This window comes from Marmota flaviventris, chromosome 11 (assembly GCF_047511675.1).
Source record: "Marmota flaviventris isolate mMarFla1 chromosome 11, mMarFla1.hap1, whole genome shotgun sequence".
NCBI lineage: Eukaryota > Metazoa > Chordata > Mammalia > Rodentia > Sciuridae > Marmota > Marmota flaviventris.
In genome coordinates, this window is record NC_092508.1 from 65,366,639 (window position 1) to 65,390,542 (window position 23,904).

General features: G+C 33.8%; 1 protein-coding gene across 3 annotated transcripts in view; it reads left to right on the forward strand.

The window, feature by feature from the left end:
• The window catches only part of Scn9a (sodium voltage-gated channel alpha subunit 9), an 82,693-nt gene that overhangs the window by 50,227 nt on the left and 8,562 nt on the right, over positions 1-23,904 (forward strand). For all 3 annotated transcript variants that reach the window (XM_027946025.2, XM_027946027.2, XM_027946026.2), the window contains exons 17-23: positions 2,538-2,658; positions 8,127-8,281; positions 11,631-11,804; positions 15,954-16,076; positions 19,576-19,857; positions 20,488-20,541; positions 21,681-21,818. In XM_027946025.2, coding sequence (XP_027801826.2) covers positions 2,538-2,658; positions 8,127-8,281; positions 11,631-11,804; positions 15,954-16,076; positions 19,576-19,857; positions 20,488-20,541; positions 21,681-21,818 — 1,047 coding nt within the window. The remainder of the gene's footprint in view (positions 1-2,537; positions 2,659-8,126; positions 8,282-11,630; positions 11,805-15,953; positions 16,077-19,575; positions 19,858-20,487; positions 20,542-21,680; positions 21,819-23,904) is intronic.

Genomic DNA, 23,904 nt, shown 5'->3' on the forward strand with positions numbered 1-23,904 from the left:
CTTGTACCTTAAAAAGTGTAAATTTCAAAGGGTGAATAGATTAGACCTCAACAGTCTCCATTGCTAAGGTATGTGAATTATATATATTGAATTTTATATAAAGTACCGAAATAGCTACTATGTGAATACCTAATGCATTTGCAGGAAAGCATTAAATATCTAAAAATCTATTGACCACAGTAATTTGATTTGTGATCTATGTTAATTATAATTTATGCTGACTACTCTGTTAATTTGGTTCCAGTGAATATTACTGGAATGTTTTAATTTTGATGTAAAATCTGAGTAATATCCTGAATTTAATTGACAAAATTTACCATAAAACCTGTATATGAAAAGGAAGGTTTCAGTGGCAAGATATACTACATAAATTTTCCTGAATTATCACTTTCTCGTTATCTAACTCAGCCTAAATCTTCTTTGCCAATGCCCTTTTAAACAGTGAGAAACCAAATACTGATATTGAATATGCTTTCATTAATCTAGACTGTCAGAATTCTGCAGATAAAATTTTATTTAAAAGTTGTTGGCAGTTGAGAGAAAACCACTATTTCTATTGTTAATATTTTGGCTAGTACCAGAGAGGTCCTTGATATTCTTCTATTAGCAATTCTTCCTACTGTTTTGCCTCAAAATCTAGGCCAGTAGTTATTTTCAGGGTTATAGGACTTCATCTCAGCACCATAGAAACATAGAGTCTTCTCTTCCAGTTCCTGAGTGACAGTTCACTTACAGGTGAGAAGTCAAGAATTTATTATATCAAATAATTACAGTCTTTTTGATATGGCAAAAAAAGACAGCTTTTGTGATAATTGGCACAATAATAATATTAGTATATCTAAGATTTTCCAATGTTCTTTCCTGACTTAATGTATATTTTATAGCACTAAGTTTTATAGAATATTCAGTTATAATTGATTTCTTTTTCCCTTTCTTATTTTAAAGTAACTTTAAATGAATTTAGTTTTAAAAGTTCATTTTAAATGAATTTTTATATCAATGTTATTCATAACTGATACTATGAACAAACTCCTCAACCTAGTAGAAATAATAAATCTGTGCCAATTGAGGCTAAACATGTATAAAAAGGACTTATTCTTAAGTTATTCTTTATGTACATTATTTGTGTCACTTAAATTTTTTTATTGGTTCACACTAATTATACAGAGTAGTGGGTTTTATTATAGTACATTTTCACCTTCATAGAACACAATTTGATCAATTTCCCATCCTAATACCTCTCATCTTATCTATCCTTCCCCATCAACACCATTTTCACTGAGATTGTATGATAATAACACTAAGAATTTAATGTGATATTCATAAAAATATTTCTAGATTCTATATCATTCTCTAAAAATTAATAATTTAGAATGAGCCTCTGATATTAATACAAATTAATAGATTGAAGCATCAATTTAACTGAAGTGAACAATTCCTTGCCTTAGTACTTGCATTTGCTTAACCTATGCTCCAAAATTACAGCTGTAATCTTAATGAGAAAAGCATGTGTTGTAATAACTAATAGCTTTACATAATCACATGTCATTTAACAAATGAAAATGAAAAATGAACACTTTCATTAATATGTTGCTCTATTTCTTTGTAAAACAAGATTAAGGAAATTTGACAGAGTTTTCCTACAATTTCTGTATGTATTTGCTATAAAAACTTCCATGTATGTGTGTATAGACATCATGTTTTCATAGAAATGGGGGGAGTTGATTGTTATGATCAGCTAGATGATCATAATAATGACACTGAATTCATTGTTCTGTGTATCAGTCTGCCATGTTTGATTTCACTGAATCTTTGCTTCAGAGTTTGCATGGGGTATTCCCTTTAGTATCCACTCTTTGGGCATTATAAATAATACATTATGATCTGTCCTACTGTATCCTAAAATTTTAAAATAAAATGGATAGTGTTGGTATGGTCCTTCACATTTTGATTCGTATGCATTATTTGATTTGGCAGGTCTCCTTTAGAGACCTTCTATCTATATCATCCTGCTACATATTTTTTAATTCAAGAAATAGAGAATGTTTAGCTTTTATTTTATGCTATTATTTTATCTTAATGTTTGCAAACTTTTTGTTCCAACTGTTGGATATGACCTTCCAACTATACAGAATTGGCAATTTGATACTTATATTTTATTTCTATTAGGGTCTTCATTGTATTAAAATAATTACTGTTTTATATATTTATATTAAACATAAAATAATAATAAGATGTGGCCAGTTCCTTACCATATAGTTAACATAAAAATATTGCCTATGAGAATTTTGTCCAAATATTTGTTAGCTTCATAAAAATACAATGTATTTTTCCCAGGATGTGTAGATAGAAAGATCAAGTACAGATGCATTGTGAGGTTCCTTGACTTCAATGTGTGTTTATACATTTTGTATGGCCATCTTACTGTGAAACTTTCTTCATAACGCTTTGCATGACTGATTATTAAGTGAGGCTTATATGTAGGACTTGAATGAACCCTAAATTATCTCTCTGGGGGGTGGTAAATTCCTTTTCAGAGATTAAGCCGATTGAGTTCCTCTGAGTGCAGCACAGTTGATAACCCTCTGCCAGGAGAAGGAGAGGAAGCCGAGGCTGAACCTGTGAATTCAGATGAGCCAGAAGCCTGTTTTACAGATGGTAAGAAAAAAAATTAAAACACCAACATTTATTGGTGTTTTGGGTTTTGTCTTAATACTTGGTACTGATTGGGAGGATCATGTTTACAAAAAGTCATGAGGCTCCATTCCATGTTGATTCCCTGGTGACTCTGTTTAAAGGTGAGTCACTGGACCTCTCTAAGCCTCAGTTTCTCCATTTATGTTACTCTACTAGCAATGCTTTGCAGTGACAGTGCATTCACTGTAAAGCTCTCTGTTGCTGTGGGAACCTCATCCTTCTCATTCTGGATCCTTAATTCACATTCAAGCATCGTGGAACCACTAGAATTCAAGTTAATGGGACAGGTGGTACTGTTGTCCTTTTCATCAAAACTGAAATTCACTGACACTTCAGTGAGCATTCTTATAATGTTACCACAGCCCAACTCAGAACTCTTCCTCCACTTGGTTTCAGAGGTCACAGTCCAACATAATTTTTTTATAAAAGTTCTGAGTCCTTCTATTTCTTTTATTGACTATTTTTCTGCACCTCTTAAAATTAATACTGTATCCCCACACTTTTGGCCCTTGGTGTCTTCTTATTCCTAAAGTCTATGAGATGGCTTGAATAACCATTTCTGTGCTGTTGACTCTTACCCCAGACCCCCTCTTGAGTTCTAGATCTGATTACAACAGTTGGTTGGTCATCTTCTCCTATTGCCTTAAAACATTTAAAGGTTAATAAATATAAAACAAATTTAGTGTGGTCTCCTCCACATAATCTATAGCATCTTCTATTCTTTACCTTATTTGGTAACATCATGATCTACCCTGCCTCTAAGGCTAAAAGCTGAGAAAGCCTCATCCTCTTCTTTCTAATCACAAGCTCATTAGACACACTGGGGATAAGGCCCACATTCTCCAGAGGATTCTGATTCATGGTAAAATTTGGGAACCCTTGTTTTATAGGATAAAATCTGAAGTCTATAATCTGACATGTGAAGCCTTTTATATTTGGCCTCAGTATTTTTTTTTCTAATATTATTCCCTCCTTTTTATTCTCTGCCATACTCAATTTCTCACTGCCCTTGAAATTTGCCAGGAGTTTTATTCAAAGAGGTAATTTTGACCTCAATCTAGGAAAGTGTTCCATATTATCTGAACAAGCATTATATCATCTAAATAAAAAAACACAAACCTAGAGTAGGCTTCCAGAAGATCTGAGCCTAGTAAACATGATTTTCAATTGGCCTACTAGTAACCATCTCTGAGGCCATGAGCCCATTTTTTAAATCTTGTACCTCATCTGTAAAATGGATATAACAACAGCATTTGTATCATGGAGAATGAGACAGATCAAATGAAATAATTCTTATTAATTAATTGGCATAATGCCTATCTTCATTTTCACTCTGCTCTCCTTATTGGTTTTCAAGTATTTTAACAGTCCCTTGTAGAAGTTGTACTAGCATTGATGCTAATGACTTGCTATTTACTCATGGGCTTACTTTCAACATCACTATTTTTGCAGAACTCATTGATTTGCTTTCAGTCTCTGAGACTTTCTTAAGAGGTCTCCTAAAACACCGATGCATTAAGCAAAGTGACTGAAAAATAAAAATATCTACAAACTGCAATAAGTACATGGATTTTATTTAAATACATGCCAAATATCATTTTATGTGAGAAGCAAAGGAGCATCGTACCCAGTTGTTACAAGTTTTGTGTTTGCTGAAATCATTGCTGTAAGCAGAACCCACAAAATTTCCCTTGTAATTGTCATGTTAAGAGCACTTGTGAATTTTATCCACGTCTGGTTGTTTCTCAATAATTAGCAGCAACCTTGTATAGTTAAATCTGTGTAGATGTACCAAGATTTCCCTTATCCATTTTATGATGACCATTGTGAAGATTTTTCTTTATAAAGAGGTTGGGTTTATAAAACAAACAAAGCCTTCAAACCAGAAAAGGGCTCTAGAAAATTTTTAACCTCTACAGAAAGTGTTAACACTATACTCTTTCTTAAGAACTTTACAAAGGTTGTTTTTCAATCCTGAGAAACAATAATGAATATATTCAACATAACTAAATATACATATATTTAGTTACGTTGAGATCATTTATAGTTTTAAATTGAGGCTGGGGCTGGTGTAGAAGAAATGTCATGATGACACATTTTCAAATGAACCTTGGCCTGGGTCATTGAGAACTGATTTCGGGAACCCAACTCTTAGTCACATGGTTTTGATAACGCTCCACTGGGGAGGCTTTATACAGTCACCAGACCTCTTTGGTTAAGAGACTCAGCCTGATAAATTTAGAATAGCAGCCAATTTGCTCAAATTTTCAACCTCTTATTCATTTACTCATTCCTTCTTCCAATAAACAATTATTAGACACCTTCTATATGCTGTGTCCAGTTCCCTTGCTCAAATAATGTGAAAATATAAAGATGATAAAAGGAAAGGATAGATACTAAAGGTAAGGGATTGGACCTTACTAGCATTCAACATAATGGCTTGAGAAGGCCTTTTTATTAAGGTGACATTTTATCAGAGACCTCAGGAAAAGTAAAGTTGGGCCATGAGAATATATGAAGGAAGTTTATTGTAGGCAGAATAACAAAGGCACTGCCCCAAGGCAGAAATATGCATAACACTGGATGAAAACCAAGAGGCCAGTAGGAATAGAACAGATTAAGAGTGTGAAGGGTGGTAAAAGTTGAGATAAGAGATGGAGTAGAGGCCAGATCATAAGAACTTTGAAGAATATTGTAAGAATCTGGTTGAAAAATGTCATGATATGCCATCTTAAGAGTGGATGGATAGAGAGCAATGGAAAAAGATGGGAGGTCTCTGCAGTAATCATCCAGGTGAGAGATGATGGAAGCTTAGTTTATGTCAAGAATGGTGGGATTGGTGACAGGGTGAGATTCTAAGTATATTTTGAAGTTAGCACTGGATTTGCTGATGTACTGGATATAGAAAGCAAAAGAAAGAAAGGAGTCAAAGATGAATTCATATTTAGGGGTCTCAGGGTTAGTAAGCTAAACCCTGTGGGCAATATTTATGAACCTTCATCTCAGATAAAAAAAAAAATTGCCCACTTTTAGACAATATATTGTCTCCACATGAAAACTTTGAGAACATTAGAGTTTACAGGATTGGAAATTGTCAACTTGTTTACTTACATTGGAAATTACTCTTATGATTCATGACTGGTCTACCACTAGAGCTGACCTCTAACCAGTGCCAGTGCATAGCAGCATTTGGCCTCCAGAGATTTTTGTTACCAGAAAAGCAGGAGAAAAATGAAAGGAAGTAAGAAAGATAGATAAATGAGTGACTGTGCTTCCACTGCCGATGACTGTTAAAATGATTTTGTCATTCTCTGCCTCACATTCATTGATCCTTCTCAGCTTCATAGCTATCACCTTACTAATGTGTTCTATTGATTTTGTCCTTTGTCTTGTCCCTTAGTTCCCCTTTCCTCTTTCCTCTCATGCCATGTCTGTCCTTAACTCTGTTCCATGGCTTTGTGATTCTAGACTTCAGACTACATCCCTAGGGCCTGTGTTGTTCTTTACTATCCTTCATTCTGCATGTCTTGGCAGCCTATAAAATTTTGAATTTGACATGTCACCTTGATTCTCCTTGATTTTATATTGTACTCCTTTTGGATTATACAATTCATTAATTGTATAGTCAGAATTTGAGTTAAAGAGAATAACCTCCTTTCCTTAAAATACTGTATTTTCTGTTAATTTGGTAGGTGGAAACAGCTCATCTAACCAAAATGTTCTGAGTTCATCAACTTAAAAAATAACTCATTACCAATGCTGACTTGAATAATAGAATAACCAGCTCCTTTTCAATTTTCTTTCTTTTGAAAGGAAAATGTGAATAAAACATTTATTGTAGAGGATTTAGACATTTTAATGAAACAATGGAGAAAAGCGTTTTTTCCTAGTAACTTCTTACATAAATTATACTGATTATGCTATTATATTTTTATCAATGAGTAGTCTGTCTTTGAAGAAACCAATAGGTTCTTTCTTATTGGAGAGTATGGGTTTAACATGATGAAACCCAGATTAGACTTTATGTAATGTATCATGAGAGCAAATTAATGAAACCACCCCAAAAACATAGAATTTACCCATTGGGACTCATTAAATGTTTGAGAGGTTCTCTGTTATGTTTACATTCAATTAATAGTTCTTTCAAGAGAAGTGTGTGATAATGTTACTAACCAACTAAGTTAGAAATCTCTTGCCTAAAAGCCAGACAGGAGATTGAGCACTCTTGCCTCAAAATAAAAAGGAAAATCTCTGATGAGTGCTAAACCCTGTAGGCAATATTTATGAACCTTCATCTCAGATAAAAAATGTACCCACTTCTCTAATTAGGATAATAGTGTTTTTTTCTTTCCTTGTAAGACTGTTTTTCTTCAATTTTATATCTGACAAAAACTCCACACTATAAACTGTTTTTAAACAAATGGAAACTTTATTCTCCAATAATCCTTGCTTGAAGCAAGTAGAGTGCGCAGCATGTAATCTTCATTTTCAGGTTGAACATAAATTCTGAAGTCTCAAGCATTAAGTTTCTATTAAGACCATTCCATCTCAGCCCAGCGTAGTGGTTCACACCTATAATCCCAGCAACTTGGAGGCTGAGGCAAGAGGATGGCAATTTTGAGTGCAGCCTTAGCAATTTAGTGAGTCCCTAAGCAACTTAGTAAGACCCTGTCTCAAAAATTAAAAAAAAAAAAAAATAGAAGGGCTGGGGATGTGGGTCAGTGGTTAAGTGCTCCTGGTTTCAATCCCCAGTACCAAAAAAAAAAAAGAACATTTCATTTCAAATGTTTCTACTCTGTCTGAGCTAAACCTAAACATTTTAAAGCAAAATTTCTTCACTTTTACAAAGCAATATATAGCAATGTATTTTATACCTAGAAGTCCCAAGTCAGATTTGTTTTTAATGTAGAATACTTTAAATAGTTTCATTTGCATCTTTCAATGAAGATGTATTTCTTTTGAACTTAATTTTAGGATTTACCATTAATTTCTATAATACTGTTTAGGATGGTTTTTCTGAAAATGTTTTTAATAGAAGAGAGGAAGCATCTCAAATTATAGAATAGATCTACACCTAGGAAAATCTGTTAGCAAGAAGACCCTGAAATACATCGTCCCCTCAGAGTTTATTTCATCCATTCAACTCATTAAATCAAAGTGATTTAAACAGTGTGGAGGAGATTTAAGAGAAATCAGTGAATTACAGAGAACAATAACATATAAAAAATAACTAACAAATATTCAGAAAACACCATGGAAATAAGAAGATGAGAGGTAACATCCAAATGGAATTTGAAATGGCAGGCCTAAGTGTTAGAAATGATTTGGTGAAAGAAGTATCACAGAAAAATCTTTTCATGAAATATTACAGTGTAAGCTTTTTACTTGTTTTGAATATCAAGATGTTGCATGCATGTCTTTCTTTCCAGGTTGTATACGGAGATTCCCATGCTGCCAAGTTAACATAGAATCAGGGAAAGGAAAAATCTGGTGGAACATCAGGAAAACCTGCTATCGGATAGTTGAACACAGTTGGTTTGAAAGCTTCATTGTTCTCATGATCCTTCTCAGCAGTGGAGCTCTTGTAAGACATCTGATACCTAGTCAATAAATTGATTGTCAGTATTTTTAATAAATGAGTTAGTAGATAAAAATATCATGGCAGGTTGTTTTACCTAAGGGCAAAAAAAAAAAGTCCCTACAGATTGCCAAGGACAAAATTTCAGCTGAACTCAATGAATATTTACTGAGTTTTCCAACATGTCAGATACTATTCTTGCTATGTTGAATGTAAAGATAGATCTGATTTGGGTAATATTCTCCAGGAGCTACTAGAGTAATGGGGAAGAGAGATACATGGTGCTCATAGACCTGAGATGCATTTGTAAGTAAATATTATCCATAAAGCAACAAAAAAACAATTGGTCACTTGTTATTTCAGAATGGTACACAGCAAAGCTTTGCAAGGTCTAGAAAGAATAAACGTTTTCAGCCTGTCAAGGTGGGTTGAAGGGAGCAAGCATATAATGGTAAGAAAGCATAAAACAACATAAGATATTCAAGAAATTAAAAGTTGCTGAGGTATAGAGAATGTCATGGGAGGAAGAACAAGTACAGGTGACCAGAGAAACTGAGGAAATATAGGCACTGTCAGCTCCTGAAGCAGTTTTTATAGAGGAAAGTAAATGAATGTTTTAGGGCAAGAATCGAAGATGTTTCTTATCCTTGTTCATATATACATGCCTTGTAAAAGGGATCTAGGAGAACTATAATCTTTCTGAGACTTTGTAAGATTGCAATTCTTTCCTATGACCCTGACAAAGAGGAGCCATTAGAAACCCATCAGCCCACATTCAGCTAGATATGCTCCTGAAAATTCCATTATACTGAAAGCAGAATCCTTAAGGACTTTACACAATGCCTCATAGACAGTCTTCATAGATCTGGAATTTGATTTTACAACACTCACAGGCTAATACATTAACCTGTTCTTTCATAAATGCTGGCAGAGATGAGATGCCAGGTTAGAGATAAAGGTCTTCCTTACTCGTGGCACCAAGGTAGCATATGCTTGAATGCATTAGTGTTGGTTGTCCTGTCCCAGATCCTGTAGCAGCACAGTATGGGCCTGGGTGAACGCTGTACACTAGAGGGTAAACATCATAGGTGAAGAACTCAGAGCTTAAGGAAACGATCCTTTTATACCATTTTATGCTGCTCTTTGTCCTACTCACTTCCCTCAAGGTTGTTTGCCTCAAACCCAACCCTGAGAAAGGGCCTGGGTGAGAGCAGTCAGGGCCTTGTATTCTTGGCATTCCCATCAAAAGCACCCAGGTACCTTCACGGGTCCTCAGTAAATTGCCTCTCCAAACAAGTCTCACTTCTCAAAGGCAGAGAATAAGGAAAACACTTACTTGTCTGATATTGTGTAAGCAGGAATCTTAATATTTTCTGTAACATCTTATATTCCTAGTAACTGAAGTTCATTCTATGCTGAGTCATATACATGACCAAGACTTACAGAGAGGAGATTTAAAACACAAAATTTTAATTTCTTCTTTGAAATATTTAAAAAGGAGATGACATTTTAGGGGAAGGTATTCTCAAAAATGGAATCCAAATGAGTTATATGATGGAAAAAAAGTATTTCAAGAAGTTAGTGTTTTCACTAGGACAGTTTGCTAATTAGGCTAGATTTTTTAAATACCTGTCTACAAAATAAATAAAAACATAAGAATTTAAGTTATCACTTAGGATATATTTATTGTATTTCAAATGTTTACATAAATTTTCTCATTTAGTTGACAAATGATCCTATAAAATCATGGTGCTTTTCTTCTACCAATGAAGAAGAAGCTGAATGCAAAATTTAAAATGTTTCTTAAATGTCATAAAGCTAGTAAACCACAGAGCTATCATTTAATTGAAGTTCAGCTTTAAACTCAACTTATTTTCATTCAAAATGAGAATACACCAAGAAGAAACAAATGAGTTATAACTGAAATGACTATCAGTAAAACCTAAACCCTACTGTGGCAGAGCCCACATCGTGGCATCCTTGCCTCCTGCTCCCACATCCACAAAATGGGTCCTGGAAGCCAAGACTCCTTCAGTGAAGCCCTGCATCCTGCTCTGGGACCAGTCAGTAAGCAATACTGCATCAGGGCATCTGCTTCTCCTCACAGAGAGTCACTGCTGGTCCTGCTGTAAACCTGAACCTGAGTTGCAGGAATAGGGACCTTCTTCCTTGAGACCCAATCCTACTTGACTTCATGCTTTAAGGGCAGTCATTGCCATCATTTCTGCTCAAATGGCTTGCCTGATTTCTCCAGAACTTGGGAAAAGGGAGCAGGTAGGTCCTAGGAGCTAGAAGCCTTCTGCTACACTCTCATTCCACTGACTCTCAACCTTGGCCTATTGTTGCCACCTTCTTTGTGCATCTTAGTTATCTGTCAGTTCTCTCCACCCAACTTCTTCATTTCCTTCAGTACTGATATTAAAAGTTTCCAAAAAGTACTATACATAGTTTTTAAAGTATTGAGAGGAGAACTGGGAAACAAAAGAATGAGAATGACACATGCCCATAACCATGGACAGGTAATACAGTATTAACCAATAAGGATATGGGTCCTATGGCTTTCTTTCTTCCAACAAGGTGAACAGTGTTTTACCCTGAAGGTAAAATCCTAAAAATTTGGAACTTATTTAGATCAGCAATCATTTTCAATGTCTCAGTGAGCTCAATTCTTTAAGTCCATTCAAATTTTTTCCCAAAAGACTTATGGCTACAGGTCATTGTCTGTCACATTCGTGCAATGAATTGAATGGTGATTTGTAGAGTCAAAGCTTATGAGAGATGATGAAGTATGGATGCAGGAGTCAGAGGGAAAAAAATCATGTTCTGTAAACTGACTGTGTTCTTTAGCCCTAGTAAGCTATTGCAATCATGAATTTGGCCAATTTTCCCTCTCGCCTGCTATTTTCTCGACATAGTGGTAGGCACTGGAATGCACAAGCTTGTCAGAGCCAAAATAGAGTTTTCAAATCCTACATCAGGGTGTAAAGTGGAGAGTAAGATGTAAAAGATTTATAAGACAGGCTCACCTGAGATGTGTCCTTAAATTATCAGGATTCATTCAATTTGAATGAGGAGAAGTGTTAGATGAAGGGAGAAATCCCTACAGGGGTCAGATATCATGCTTTTTCTTTGAAATAAATTAATAGTAATTTCATTATTTTGCACTGTTCTCTTTGCTGCTTGAAACAACTGGTAAGAAGACCAGAACAAAGTGCCATTGGGTATCCATAAACTAGAGCAGGGACAGATGGCTCACAGCAGTATTACATTTCAGTGGTCCCCATCAGAATTGCATTTCCTGTTTCTCTAAGTTTTAAATTATGCATGAATTGAAATTCAAATATTATTTCCACAGGCTTTTGAAGATATATATATTGAAAAGAAAAAGACCATTAAGATTATTCTGGAGTATGCTGACAAGATATTCACCTACATCTTCATTCTGGAAATGCTTCTAAAATGGGTGGCATATGGTTATAAGACATATTTCACCAATGCCTGGTGTTGGCTGGATTTCTTAATTGTTGATGTAGGTCCCTTGGAGTCAATTTTAAAAGACAATATTAAATTTATTCTTAAAATGTGTTCTGAAAAAATCTTCATGGATATTACCTATTATCATATTTTGATAGCTTCATGTATTTTCAGGCCATAGGTATATGTTTTTAGAAATGTTAGTACAACTAGAAGAAATATATTCATGAGGAAAACTCTCCAATGAAGGGAGATTCTCTTCTGTACCATTCTAGCATTTATAGTGGACTTTTGTATGTGTTTTCTGTAATCAGAGGAAATGTAATTTTTAAAATATATGATTTGAAAATCATTCCTGTTAAGATTAAGAACAAAATGAAAAACTAGAGGATGGTTAAATATCACAGATTTATCACAAATTAAAGACAAGAAAGACTAATATGTCACAATATAGAATTAAAAGACACAAAAGGATGAAGAATGTATCAAGTTGTCTGATAAGAGAGCTGAAATTTATGTTAAAAAAATGGCTGCTATGGCCCACTGGCTTTATATTGGGGGAAGGAAAAGAAAGGAATTTCAAAATGCTTTGTTATAAGGACAGAGAAAACTGAAAGGAGTTGCAATTTTTGTTCCTGTCTCAGACAAACAACTGCCCTTTACCTCCAGAATGGCAGTAAAGCAGAGTAGCCATTAATAATTTCAAATGATAAATTCAAAACACTGCTGAGTACTTGGGTGATACAAAATACATAAGCATACTATATGTATTATTTTTAAAAATATGAAACTGTTTTTACAGGCTTCTCTTTGAGATAATTGGGAAAGAAATTTAAAGTAGTTTATGTGATGAAGGAATCTAAAATAGATACTAATGACATACCACCCATTGTTAATCATTCATTTGTATTTGGTGTAATTTATTTTATACTTTAATGATCTGATTTAATATATATTGATATATTTTATATTATTGGAAAAGGTATGACCTTGTTCACCCTCCTTTATTATTTTCAGTATATGATCTTCAATCTTTTACATAGATTTTCAGAAGTCTAGTCTTTGTGGTTAGGAAAGAAATATTCAGTACTCAGTTGCAGTTTTTAGAGAGTTATTTTCTATATGATTCCTGGAAAAATTAGAGTGCCACTTGAAATTTTTTATACTACTAATAAATGCTTTAACATTCAAGAGTGTACACCATCACTATTTTCAAAAATGATAAATTAATATAGTACCATTCATAGATAATTATAAATATAACTATAAACAGCAAATTATTCCCACAAAATCAAACCAAAACTAGTCATATTTACTCAAGAGTTCAGTTTATCAACTATTATGTGAATCTCAGTACTTTTTTTTTTAATACTGGGGTTGAATCCACGGCCTTTTTCCACTTAGCTGAGTCTCTGATCATTTTTATTTTTTCAGTTTGAAACAGGGTCTTACTAAGTCACTTAGAGTCCACTAAGTTGCTGAGGGTGGCCTTGAATTTGCAATCCTCCGGCCTCAGCCCCCTGAGTCTCTGGGATTACAGGTATACACCTCCATACTCAGCCACTCTTTTTTTTTTTTCAATAGCATAAAATATGAAACACAATATCACTTTTTAATATAAATTATGCACAATTTTTTCAGTGTACAGCATTTTCATTATACCAAATGTAGAATTCTCATAGAGAATTTTGTTACTTTACATTAATGACTTTATACTGTTTTTATTCACCTTTAATAAATAAAATTATTTAGTTACCACCCAGAGAAAGAAAAGTCATAAGATGAATCCTTTTTGTAATAGAATAGTTTTAAAGGAAAACTAACCAAAATAAGAAAAAAAAAAAAACAAGAAAAGGAATATAGGTTATTCTTTCTCTTAAACTTTTAATACAATTGGGTTTTTTAAGTTATAAAAATATTTAAGACACCTTAAAACTTTGAAAATATTATCACAAGTATACACATTTTTCACTCCATTTATGATAAAAACATTTACAAATACAGATTAATTCATTTTTAATTAAGAAATACTATTTATAACAAATTATTTTGTTTTATACTTGAAAATCTGAACTTAGAATCTCAATGTCTATAATAAAATATTTAGGAATACATAATGTATAGAACTCAGGAAAGCATATGACTTCAATTTGAAATGCTATTTTTTGAAAACAAAAATATATATGTATACAATATTTAATAATACACAACCTTGAGACTAAGTTCCACAGAGTATTCTGGCTGATGATAGAGATAGAAATCTAGGAATATAGATTTCGGAAATTATTGATTTTTTTTTAAGACAGGGTCTTAATATGTTGCTTAGGTTGCTCTGACTGATCTCAAACTTGTGATTTTCTTGCCTTTTGCTCCCAAGTAGCTGGGCTATAGGCACACACCCCTGAACCCAGCCTGAATATTTTTATTTCTCAAAAATTGAGAAGCTTATTGTCAACAGTCATTCTCAGAGTATGATGTCTGAACCAAAAACATAGGCACATGTATGTAGGAACTCATTAGGGGGTAAATTCTCAGAACCCCTCCAAAATCTACTGAATCACAATCTGTGGGACTGGGAATCAGCAAACTGTTGTAACAAGGTTTACAGATTAATCTAATGCATACAGGTTTCACAATCACTGATTTGATTTGCTATTCAGAGGATGGACTCTCCTGGTTTCTACAAGTTTTTGATTGTTTGAAATCTACTTGATTGAGCATTATAAATTAACATGAGCACATATTTGTGTATGTACAAAGGTTTGCATAATTTGCTAGCTGGATAGATGCATATATAGAAAAGCATATAAATATTCTCAGACACAGAGTACACTAGTTTTTTCAACAATGTTCATATATTCAATATCATAAAACTGGTTTAACAGTGGTTTAGAGTACTGGTCTACTACTTCCAGAGGCTATTCAAATTGTAATCAGTGTTTTAAAACTTTTGGGTTTTTTTCTGATTAAAATGGGAGTATATTTAGTTTTTAAGTGTACTGTAAATGGAAAATAATGACCTCAAATGACTGAATTTAACAGTGATAAGAGAAGCAATTTAATTGGAATGGAAGTAATTAGTTCTATCAGTTATAAGAAATTTAAAAGAAAATGCAATATCACATTTAGTTCAATATTCTGAAGTAACTACATAAGGTCCAGCACTTTCAAATCTTCTGTTTTGTAAATCAGCTGACTTGTCTTTGAGTAACAGCAACAGTGATTTGGGAGCAATGAATTTTTTTTTCAACTCCTTAAATAATTAAATATAAGGAAATTGTCTTTGAAGTGTTCCTCTTCTTCCTTGACAAACCCAAATCTAGTCGTTACCTCATAGTGAAAATATTTAAGACATTGTTCTTCAGCATTATCTGTGGCTACCCAGTGTAAAATAAATGAATATTTAAGTGGAATTTATCCAGAGACTAAAAACATTTACAGATCCAAATCCAAGGCCATTGAGGAAATCTTTTTTGTTGTTGTTGTTACTAAAATATATTTTGATTTCTGATCATGTTCTTTCTTCTGAAATAATTTATGGTTAGAGCTTAGATTCCTGTTAGATACTGGCACAGATGGTCGTTGTGATTGGTCTACCTAACACAATAAAATTTTTACATATTTAAGTTTATGGTGAAGCCAATGAGACCACCTACTCTCATTCTCTGTTCAATTTAATTGAGAATTTCTTCCATAAATTATTACAAGGTAGGTCTTTAGTGCCAATCCTGAGAAACTGAAGGATAGAAATATTCTGTCAGGAAATTTGCCTCTTCTCAAAATAATGAGTCATCAGATTATTTTTGAGTAAGTTTTATATTCAGGCTTAGATTTAGTTTAATGTGACACTTTTGTGTCAGTTACAGAATAAACAAACTTTGTTAGGCAATAGATGTTATTTAAATTGAAACTTTTATAGTTGTTCTAATAAAATTTTCACTTTTAATAATCAAGTGCATAACCATCAATTAACAAAGTATGAAAATTATTATTTCTGTTTAGATATAGTAAACATCTTTCATTCCATTATAATTATTATTATTGGTTAACTTTCCTTGAAATCTAATTTTGAACAATGAGATAACTCTGTAGAAAATTATACTGTTCTTGTTGAGCTTCTCTGAGCATTGAAATTAACTTTTCTTCTTGATTCTTTATCAATTTCATTGAAATAATTAATGAAAAAATGTTATTTTTTTTATAGGTTTCTTTGGTCACTTTAGTTGCAAACACTCTTGGCTACTCAGACCTTGGCCCCATTAAATCTCTTCGGACGCTGAGAGCTTTAAGACCTCTAAGAGCCTTATCTAGGTTTGAAGGAATGAGGGTAAGAAAATAGTAAATTTATTAATATAAAGTTCTTATTTTTAAATGGGATATTTATAGTGTAAAAATGAATGGGTATGTAGTAATTTTGGACTGTTCATATTTATATACATATACATATACATATACATATACATATGTAGATATGGGCTATTTATAGTAAGTGCGATATCCACATATATACAGTATTTTAGCACTTTTTTAAAACAGAAGAATGAATCGAGACATTAATTCTTCCTAGACATATTATTTTTAGGCAATTGGATGATGCAGATAAGTGACTCTTCCCTTTGTAAATGGAAATCTGTTTGCTAAAAGTCAAGTGAAAAGACCTGACACCAACTCTCATATACAAGTTGGGGACTTTCCTGTATCAAAAGCTCAAATAAAATTTATTTGGAACTACCCTGTGTGGCAAGCATAAGAAAAGACAAGGAAGTGAAGTAACATTGGCCATCTTCTTGAATTTCATACTTAAAATAATGGTTCAAAGTTAGTGGAATTATGTCAAAATTACATTTAAAGAAAACTAAAGCTCTGAAAAATTACTTTATTTACACTAGGCTTCACAGGACCTAAAACAAAATTTGTTTAGCAGAGTCAAACAAGATAAAAGAAATAACACCTATGACCAACCCACTTTTAAGGCTGCTTTGAATCAACAAGTTAATGACACACACAGAGGGCAGTGACTGAATTTTCTATAATTAGTTCATATCCTCATTTATTGTTATGCTTCTGGATTTTTTTCCTCTGATTTGCAACTATTTTCTCATACCTCTTGTTCTCTCAGCCTGGAATGTTCCACCTTGCTTCCTCAATCCCAACTCACCACTTGATGCAGCAAACACATACCTACCTCGAACCTTAATATGAATTTGCCTTGTCTATTCACCACCAAGAATAACTGCACATCCTTCCTCTATGATCACACCCAAAACTCCCATTATATTGAATGTGCCTTGTTTCCCTGACTGCCTTTCTGCCTATAGTCTCAGACCAATTTCATGCAGAGATAAGTCTAGCTAACTGATTCTCTGTGGTCACTGAGCAGCTATCAGCATCATCTGCAATTTATTAGAAATGAAAATCCCTGGGCCCCAGCCCAGACCCTACTAAATCAGAAACTGGACTCAGAAATCTGAGCTTTAACCAGCCTCATGTGAATTTTACCAATCCTTCAGCCTAGCAGGTCTCACTGATAACCCTGTTAACCTAAGTCTGACGGTAACCTCTACTACTTAATATATTCAGTTAATATGACTTTCATATATAGAAGAGAGATGATGACTATATAAAAAAAATCATAAGAGTTCAAATGCTCTTTATCATATAAAAATTGAAGAGTTACATTTCATTTTATGCAGAAAGAAATTCTTGACATTCATTTTTTGAGCATTAGTAGAATGTCACACTTAATCTAGAACTTAGGAGTGATCCTTGGATTTGAGGAATGTTATATGGCATTTTTATGAACAGAATATTCTTGTCCCTGAAAAACCACTGCCTTTGGTGATTAAGTCAGTCTATAAATTTACACTGTTTACTCTTTTTATCTAAAATCTAGGTGAATTGGATTGAAAAGAACATTTTAGTGTATTTGGAGGAACACAATAGCAACTTATGTTTGTTAACTATGTGAAAAGAAATATTTCTTCACATGGTTAACAAAACAATGCATTTGAAGCATATTGAAGCTAGTTTCCTTGGAGTCATAAGACTCTTTAAGCCTATTTATTTTCCCAAATGGCTTCTAATCTCATTGTTTCATTATTACACTTTCTTAACACCAACTATGTGTCGGCTGTTGTGCTATGAAAAAGAACCCAGAGCAATGATAAATAGATTCCAGTCCCCCAAGGTTTAGCAGAGCAGATTGTCATAAGACAGACAGGGGAATAGTGTTCTATGGTATCTGTTGTAAAACAGTGAGCACACAATGGTGCAGGAATCCTACAGAGGAGGAAGTGCCTGCCCAGAAAAACTAAGAAGGATTCACAATGAGATAACATTGGAGACATAACTGAAAGAATAAGCCCCAAGCCACGGGCAGGTGGGCATTCGTAGTTGAGAGGCACAGAGTTGAGTGTGCAAGGTGTTTTGGGGGCAATGACTACAAGGATCAGTGTGCTTAGGCAGTAAGCATAGTGGTGTGGGTAGCTGGAAATGGAGATAAAAGGGTAGGCTTGATGGAAAGTTAGCCATTTTGAACTCAACTGAAGAAAACATGTCATCTTTCTAGAAAGAAGCACAGTCATAAATGCTTTTTGTATCATTTCACATTCCCATGAAGCCTCTATAGGTCCACGGACTCAAAAATAGCTACTGTTCTGGTCACAGGTTTAACAAACCATAGCCCTTATGACTGTGGCTAATTGACTGTTTTTGCAAAGGAAGTTGTATTAGAACATAGTCATGCCCATTTGTTTATATCTGATGTGTGGTTGCAATGGCAGAGTGCAATAGAGCTCATGTAACCTAATACCTAAAAATGTTGAAATATATGTTTGCCAACCCCTGTTTTAGTTAACCTCATAGGTAGTCAGAAAGCCCCAATGTGTCCCCATTTGAAAATGTCTTGAGAGCCTCCTTAATATATTGAAAACAAGAAGGACCACAATGTGATTGTAGTGACACATTATTATCTTCTACACACTTGTTCTCAAATGGGGACTATGGCTGCAGTGTAAGAAGACAGACAGTTTTGAAGGATGGGGTAAATAAGAAAATCTAGAGACTCAAAAATGCTACAGAAGTTGTTCTGGAGAAAAATCAAAATGTCGAAATCACTGGTGATCAGTAGCAGAGGAAATGCTGAGTGGCAGAAGAAAAGAGAGGAATTATTTAAGACAAACTACGTATCATTATTAAATGAAGCTAATACTGTCGGTACTTACCCAAGGACTTAGTAAAATGTGTTTTTAGAGATAGATCAATGAATTCAAGAAGATTACTTTCATTTCATAGAAACATAAATCTACAGAGTTCAAACCACTGAAAGACTCCCAGTTTTATCTCCACTAAGGTGTACTAGTAGTTTTTCTGTGTGTGGGAATAATTAATGCTGGTAATTCTAGGATTATGAGACTTTAAGTGTATATATCATTTTTAATACTTATATTTATATGTTTCTCTCTCTTCTAGAATGTGCAGATTTTATGGTTTCATCTTATCAATATCAGGTTTTGGGTTTATTATTTTTTTTCATTATTTAAGCTATAATATCCTCTTAGTCACTTTGTCTTGTGTTTTTGTTAATAGTTTTATTGTGTTAAACATGTAATTTATAAAATCACTAATCACAGGTCATTTCTCAACTGGTCTTGTCTTGCTTGGAACACTATTGAAATAGAAGGCATTTAATATATACTCGTCAGCTGCTTGATTTGATACCTTATATAAAGGGGGTTTTCTAATGTTTTTAATACTGCTTCCATGTTGCCTATTTAACCTTTTTTGTTTCACCAGTCCTAACCACTCTTTCTTTCCTCCAACACTAGGTGGTTGTGAATGCACTCATCGGAGCAATCCCTTCCATCATGAATGTGCTTCTTGTGTGCCTAATCTTCTGGCTGATATTTAGCATCATGGGAGTAAACTTGTTTGCTGGCAAGTTCTACGAGTGTGTTAACACCACAGATGGAAAACGGTTTCCTCAAAATCAAGTTGAAAATCGTTCTGAGTGTTTTGCCCTGATGAATGGGAGCACAAACGTGCGATGGAAAAACCTGAAAGTGAACTTTGACAACGTTGGGCTTGGGTATCTGTCTCTGCTTCAAGTTGTAAGTGCCCCCGTGCATGAATACTCAGAATTTACTGACTGTTAGGTGAAGGATATAAGACATTATTTAAATAATTTATTAACTAGAAATTAAAAATAAAATGCTGTGTAACTTTTAAAATAGAGTTGATCTGTTTTAGAACCCTATAAACTTGGTTAAGAAGCATAGGTTTCTTGTGTTTGAGAATTATGAACTGAGAGTTGACTGCTATTGCACCATCTGAATATTTCTTCAAAAATAGTAATTTTTGTACTTCCAGTTTTTTTTTTCCTATGGGGAAATGAGAGGGACTTTCTAGTGGTATAGACTATCCTTAAGTAATGGATAAAAATATTTCCAAACGTACTCATAAAATTCTCTTTCACTTATCAAAAAATGAAAGTTCATACCCCAAATTCACAGGCAATTATAACAATTTGGAAGTAGAATTAAACTTTAGATTGTGATTTGGGAATCTGTCCTCTTTTAAAAACAGAATCTTTATATTAAGTTGGTGCTTGGAAATACAGAAAAACTTACTAATTTAATATTACTTAATATATGTTGTAAGATTAAATAGACAAAACTATATTTATGGTAGTTTGGGAGCATAAACTTCACATTCAGATTCTGTTAATGTTTTATTTACAGGCCACATTTAAGGGATGGATGGACATCATGTATGCAGCAGTTGATTCTGTTGATGTAAGTATTAATCAACATACCACTAAACTTTACAATTTTAAAAATATCCTTAGTTTAGTTCAGTGGTCCTCAAACTATAGCTGCATGGAGCCCTATGTATGTGCAAATACAATAAAGAACTTCCACCTGATAGTAACCTAGTGGTTATGAGTGCAGCATTTGGAGACAGATCCTGACTCGAATTCTGGTTCTAAGGCTCTGCAATGGTCATTGAACATAATTCTTTACCCTTCTGAGCCTTAGTTTACTCTCCTGTAAAAATAACATAATTCAGTACCTACCTCAAAGTGTTCTTTTACAGATTCAACAAGAAAATGCAAATAGAGCTCTTAGCATACTAGTGGCAATAAAAATGCTTAATAAATATTAGTTTCTTGATATAAAAATGAAATAATAATTTTAAATAGTTTTTACTGTTTTTATATTTTGAAACACTTTGGTAGATTTTTTACAAAATAAATTCCATGGTAAGAAAATTTAAAGATTACTAACTAGTTCATATTGTCACAGATTCCTCTGAAGATATTTTTGTAAACAAATGAAGAAACAATAAAACAAAATTTATCTAAGTATGGTGTCATCCCCTTTACAGGTTTTTCTGGAAATAAAAAGCATACTATAGATCATTTAGTTACTAACTTTTCTACCAATCTGAGAATAAGTACTATATATGGGTAGGTTCTTTATAATCATTTGCAGATTACATCTATGTACATAATAAGCATCTGTTAATTTTTTTTTAATACTGATTACATTTTTAAGAATGCCAGGTTAAGCTGGGCATGGTGGCACACACCTGTAATTCTAGCCACTTGGGAGGCCAAGGCAGGAGAGGCTAGCCTTGGCTAACTTAGCAAAGCCCTAAGCAACTTAGTGAGACCTTATCTCAAAATAAAAATAAATAAACAAATAAAAGGGCTGGATATGTATCTCAGATATAGCTCAATGGTAAAGCATCCCTTGGTTTAATATCCAGTATCAAAAAAAAATGACCAGGTTAAGCCTCAATAATGCTGTGGTTTCTGAAATACCAAGTTTGCCTAGGCTAGCACTGAGGATTGCCTTGTCAAACCACATGAAAAAGAAATGAAAACAGTGACTGCTAACTTTTTAATTTACTTTTTAAATTTACTTTATAGGTAAACAAGCAGCCGAAATATGAATACAATCTCTACATGTATATGTATTTTGTCATCTTTATCATCTTCGGATCATTCTTCACTTTGAACTTGTTCATTGGTGTCATCATAGATAATTTCAACCAACAGAAAAAGAAGATAAGTATTTCAAGTATTTTCATCCTTTCCCTGAAAAGAAATGAATGATTATTTTCCCAAAAATATAATGTGAAAGTTACTTTGGTATCAATTAGTAATTAATTTTGTTAGTGCTTCATGTATTTTTTTGAATAATTGACAATAGATACAATTATAGGTGTGTTCAATTTTACTCATTTTTGTGCAGAAAATAATTTCCTAAATCATAAATTTCTTAAGCAATATATCAACTATTCCATTTTTTTCCAGTGTTCTCTATAGAGGATTAGAAAATTAAGAAACAGTCACTAATTCTTTATTCAAACAACATTTCATAGTTATTTGACTTTCTTCTGAGCCACTATTCTGTGTGGTATGTATTAGGCTGGTCCTGTAATAGGAAGAACATAAATGTGACTTTTGAACTTGAGGAGTTTATATTAGAGCATAAGAAATAAAAACTAAGATTTGTTGAGTTCTATAAGCCAGGTACTTTCCTGAGTATTTTTATTTCATCAGTTCTCACACTGACTGTGACTGCCTTATTTCGTTAGGGCTGCCATAACAAAATACCACAAATTGGATGACTTAGAATAGCAGCATCCTGTTCTCTCACCATGCTGGAGGCTACAAGACCAGAATCAGTGTTGGCAGGGTCATGCTCCTTCCAAAGCCTCTGAGGGAAGGTCCTTTCTCCATCTCTCAACTTCTGGTAGCCCAGGCATTCCATGGTTCCTGGAAGCAAAACACTAATCTCTCTGTATCTACATGCTAATCTCTGTGTCTTCCTCCTCATCTATTAGGGACAATACCAATTGTCCCTACTAGAGCAACTACTGAGTATTGGATTAAGCACCCCTCCACTTCCCCATGACTTTACCTTAATTTAATTATACTGCAACCATGCAATTTCTAAATGAGGTCAACTTTCTGAGGTACTAGGGGTTAGGACTTCAACATATTTGCGGGAAGGGGCACAAGATCCAATGCATAATGTCAAGTTTAATGGTAATATTATTATAGATGATATCTTAGAAATGAGGAAAGGCATAGAAAGGTGAAATAATTTACTTTAAATCATACATCTAGAGCTAAAGGTGTAGCTCAGAATCACAGCATTTTCCCAGTACGCACAATGCCCTGGGTCTAATCCCCAGCACATTAAAAAAAAAAAAAAATTACACATATAGTAAGCAATGGAGTTTAAATAGAAACATTCGTACATCCCCTGTATCTTGGACATTTGGACTATTCATTCAGGCCCTCTACTATACTATATTCCAAAATATTATGATATGAGATCATAGTGAGTAAAAACTAACAACAATGAAAATGTACGTGAGCAGTCAGCCAAAAAGTGGATACAGCCATAAAAAGGTCTATTCAATGTGACACTTGAGCAGACCCTAGAACATAAATTAGAAGATAGGCAGCAACTGGGAAGTAAAAAGATGATGATCCATATGAAGGGAACAGAACTGTGGAAGCTTATGCCCAGTGACGGTTAAGGAGGCAGCAATTTGGGAATAATATCAACCTATCCAGTCTGTATGGAGATTAGAATTGTGAAAGAGATAACAAAAAGTGAGGTTTGGGCCTTTTTAAAAGCAGATATGAGATGTCATTTGAGATAATTTTCAGCAGGAGCTGATATATCATTACAACAAGTAACTTTTGAACAACACATTGATAATTAGGACTTATAGTTTTATCCTGCATAAACTATCTCACGTGTAATCTATAAGACGTTAGTATCCCTAGTTAAACTCTAAGAGACGTTATGTTACTTATATATAATCAGCCATAAAGTAGTTTCATCATAAATCTAACCCCACAGCTCCTTATTCCAAAGACCATGGATCTTAACTTCAATAAAAATGTATCTAGCTGGGCATAGTGGCACATGTCTGTAATCCCAGTGGAAGAGTGAGGCATGAGGATCTCAAGTTTGAGGCCAGTCTTAGCAACTTAGTGAGACCCTAAGCAATTTAACGAGACCCTGTCTTAAAATAAAATAGAAAAATGGCTGGATGTAGTTCAGTGGTAAAGTGCCTCTGGGTTCAATTCCCAGCGCACCGCCTCCACCCCCGCCACCACCAGATTAATC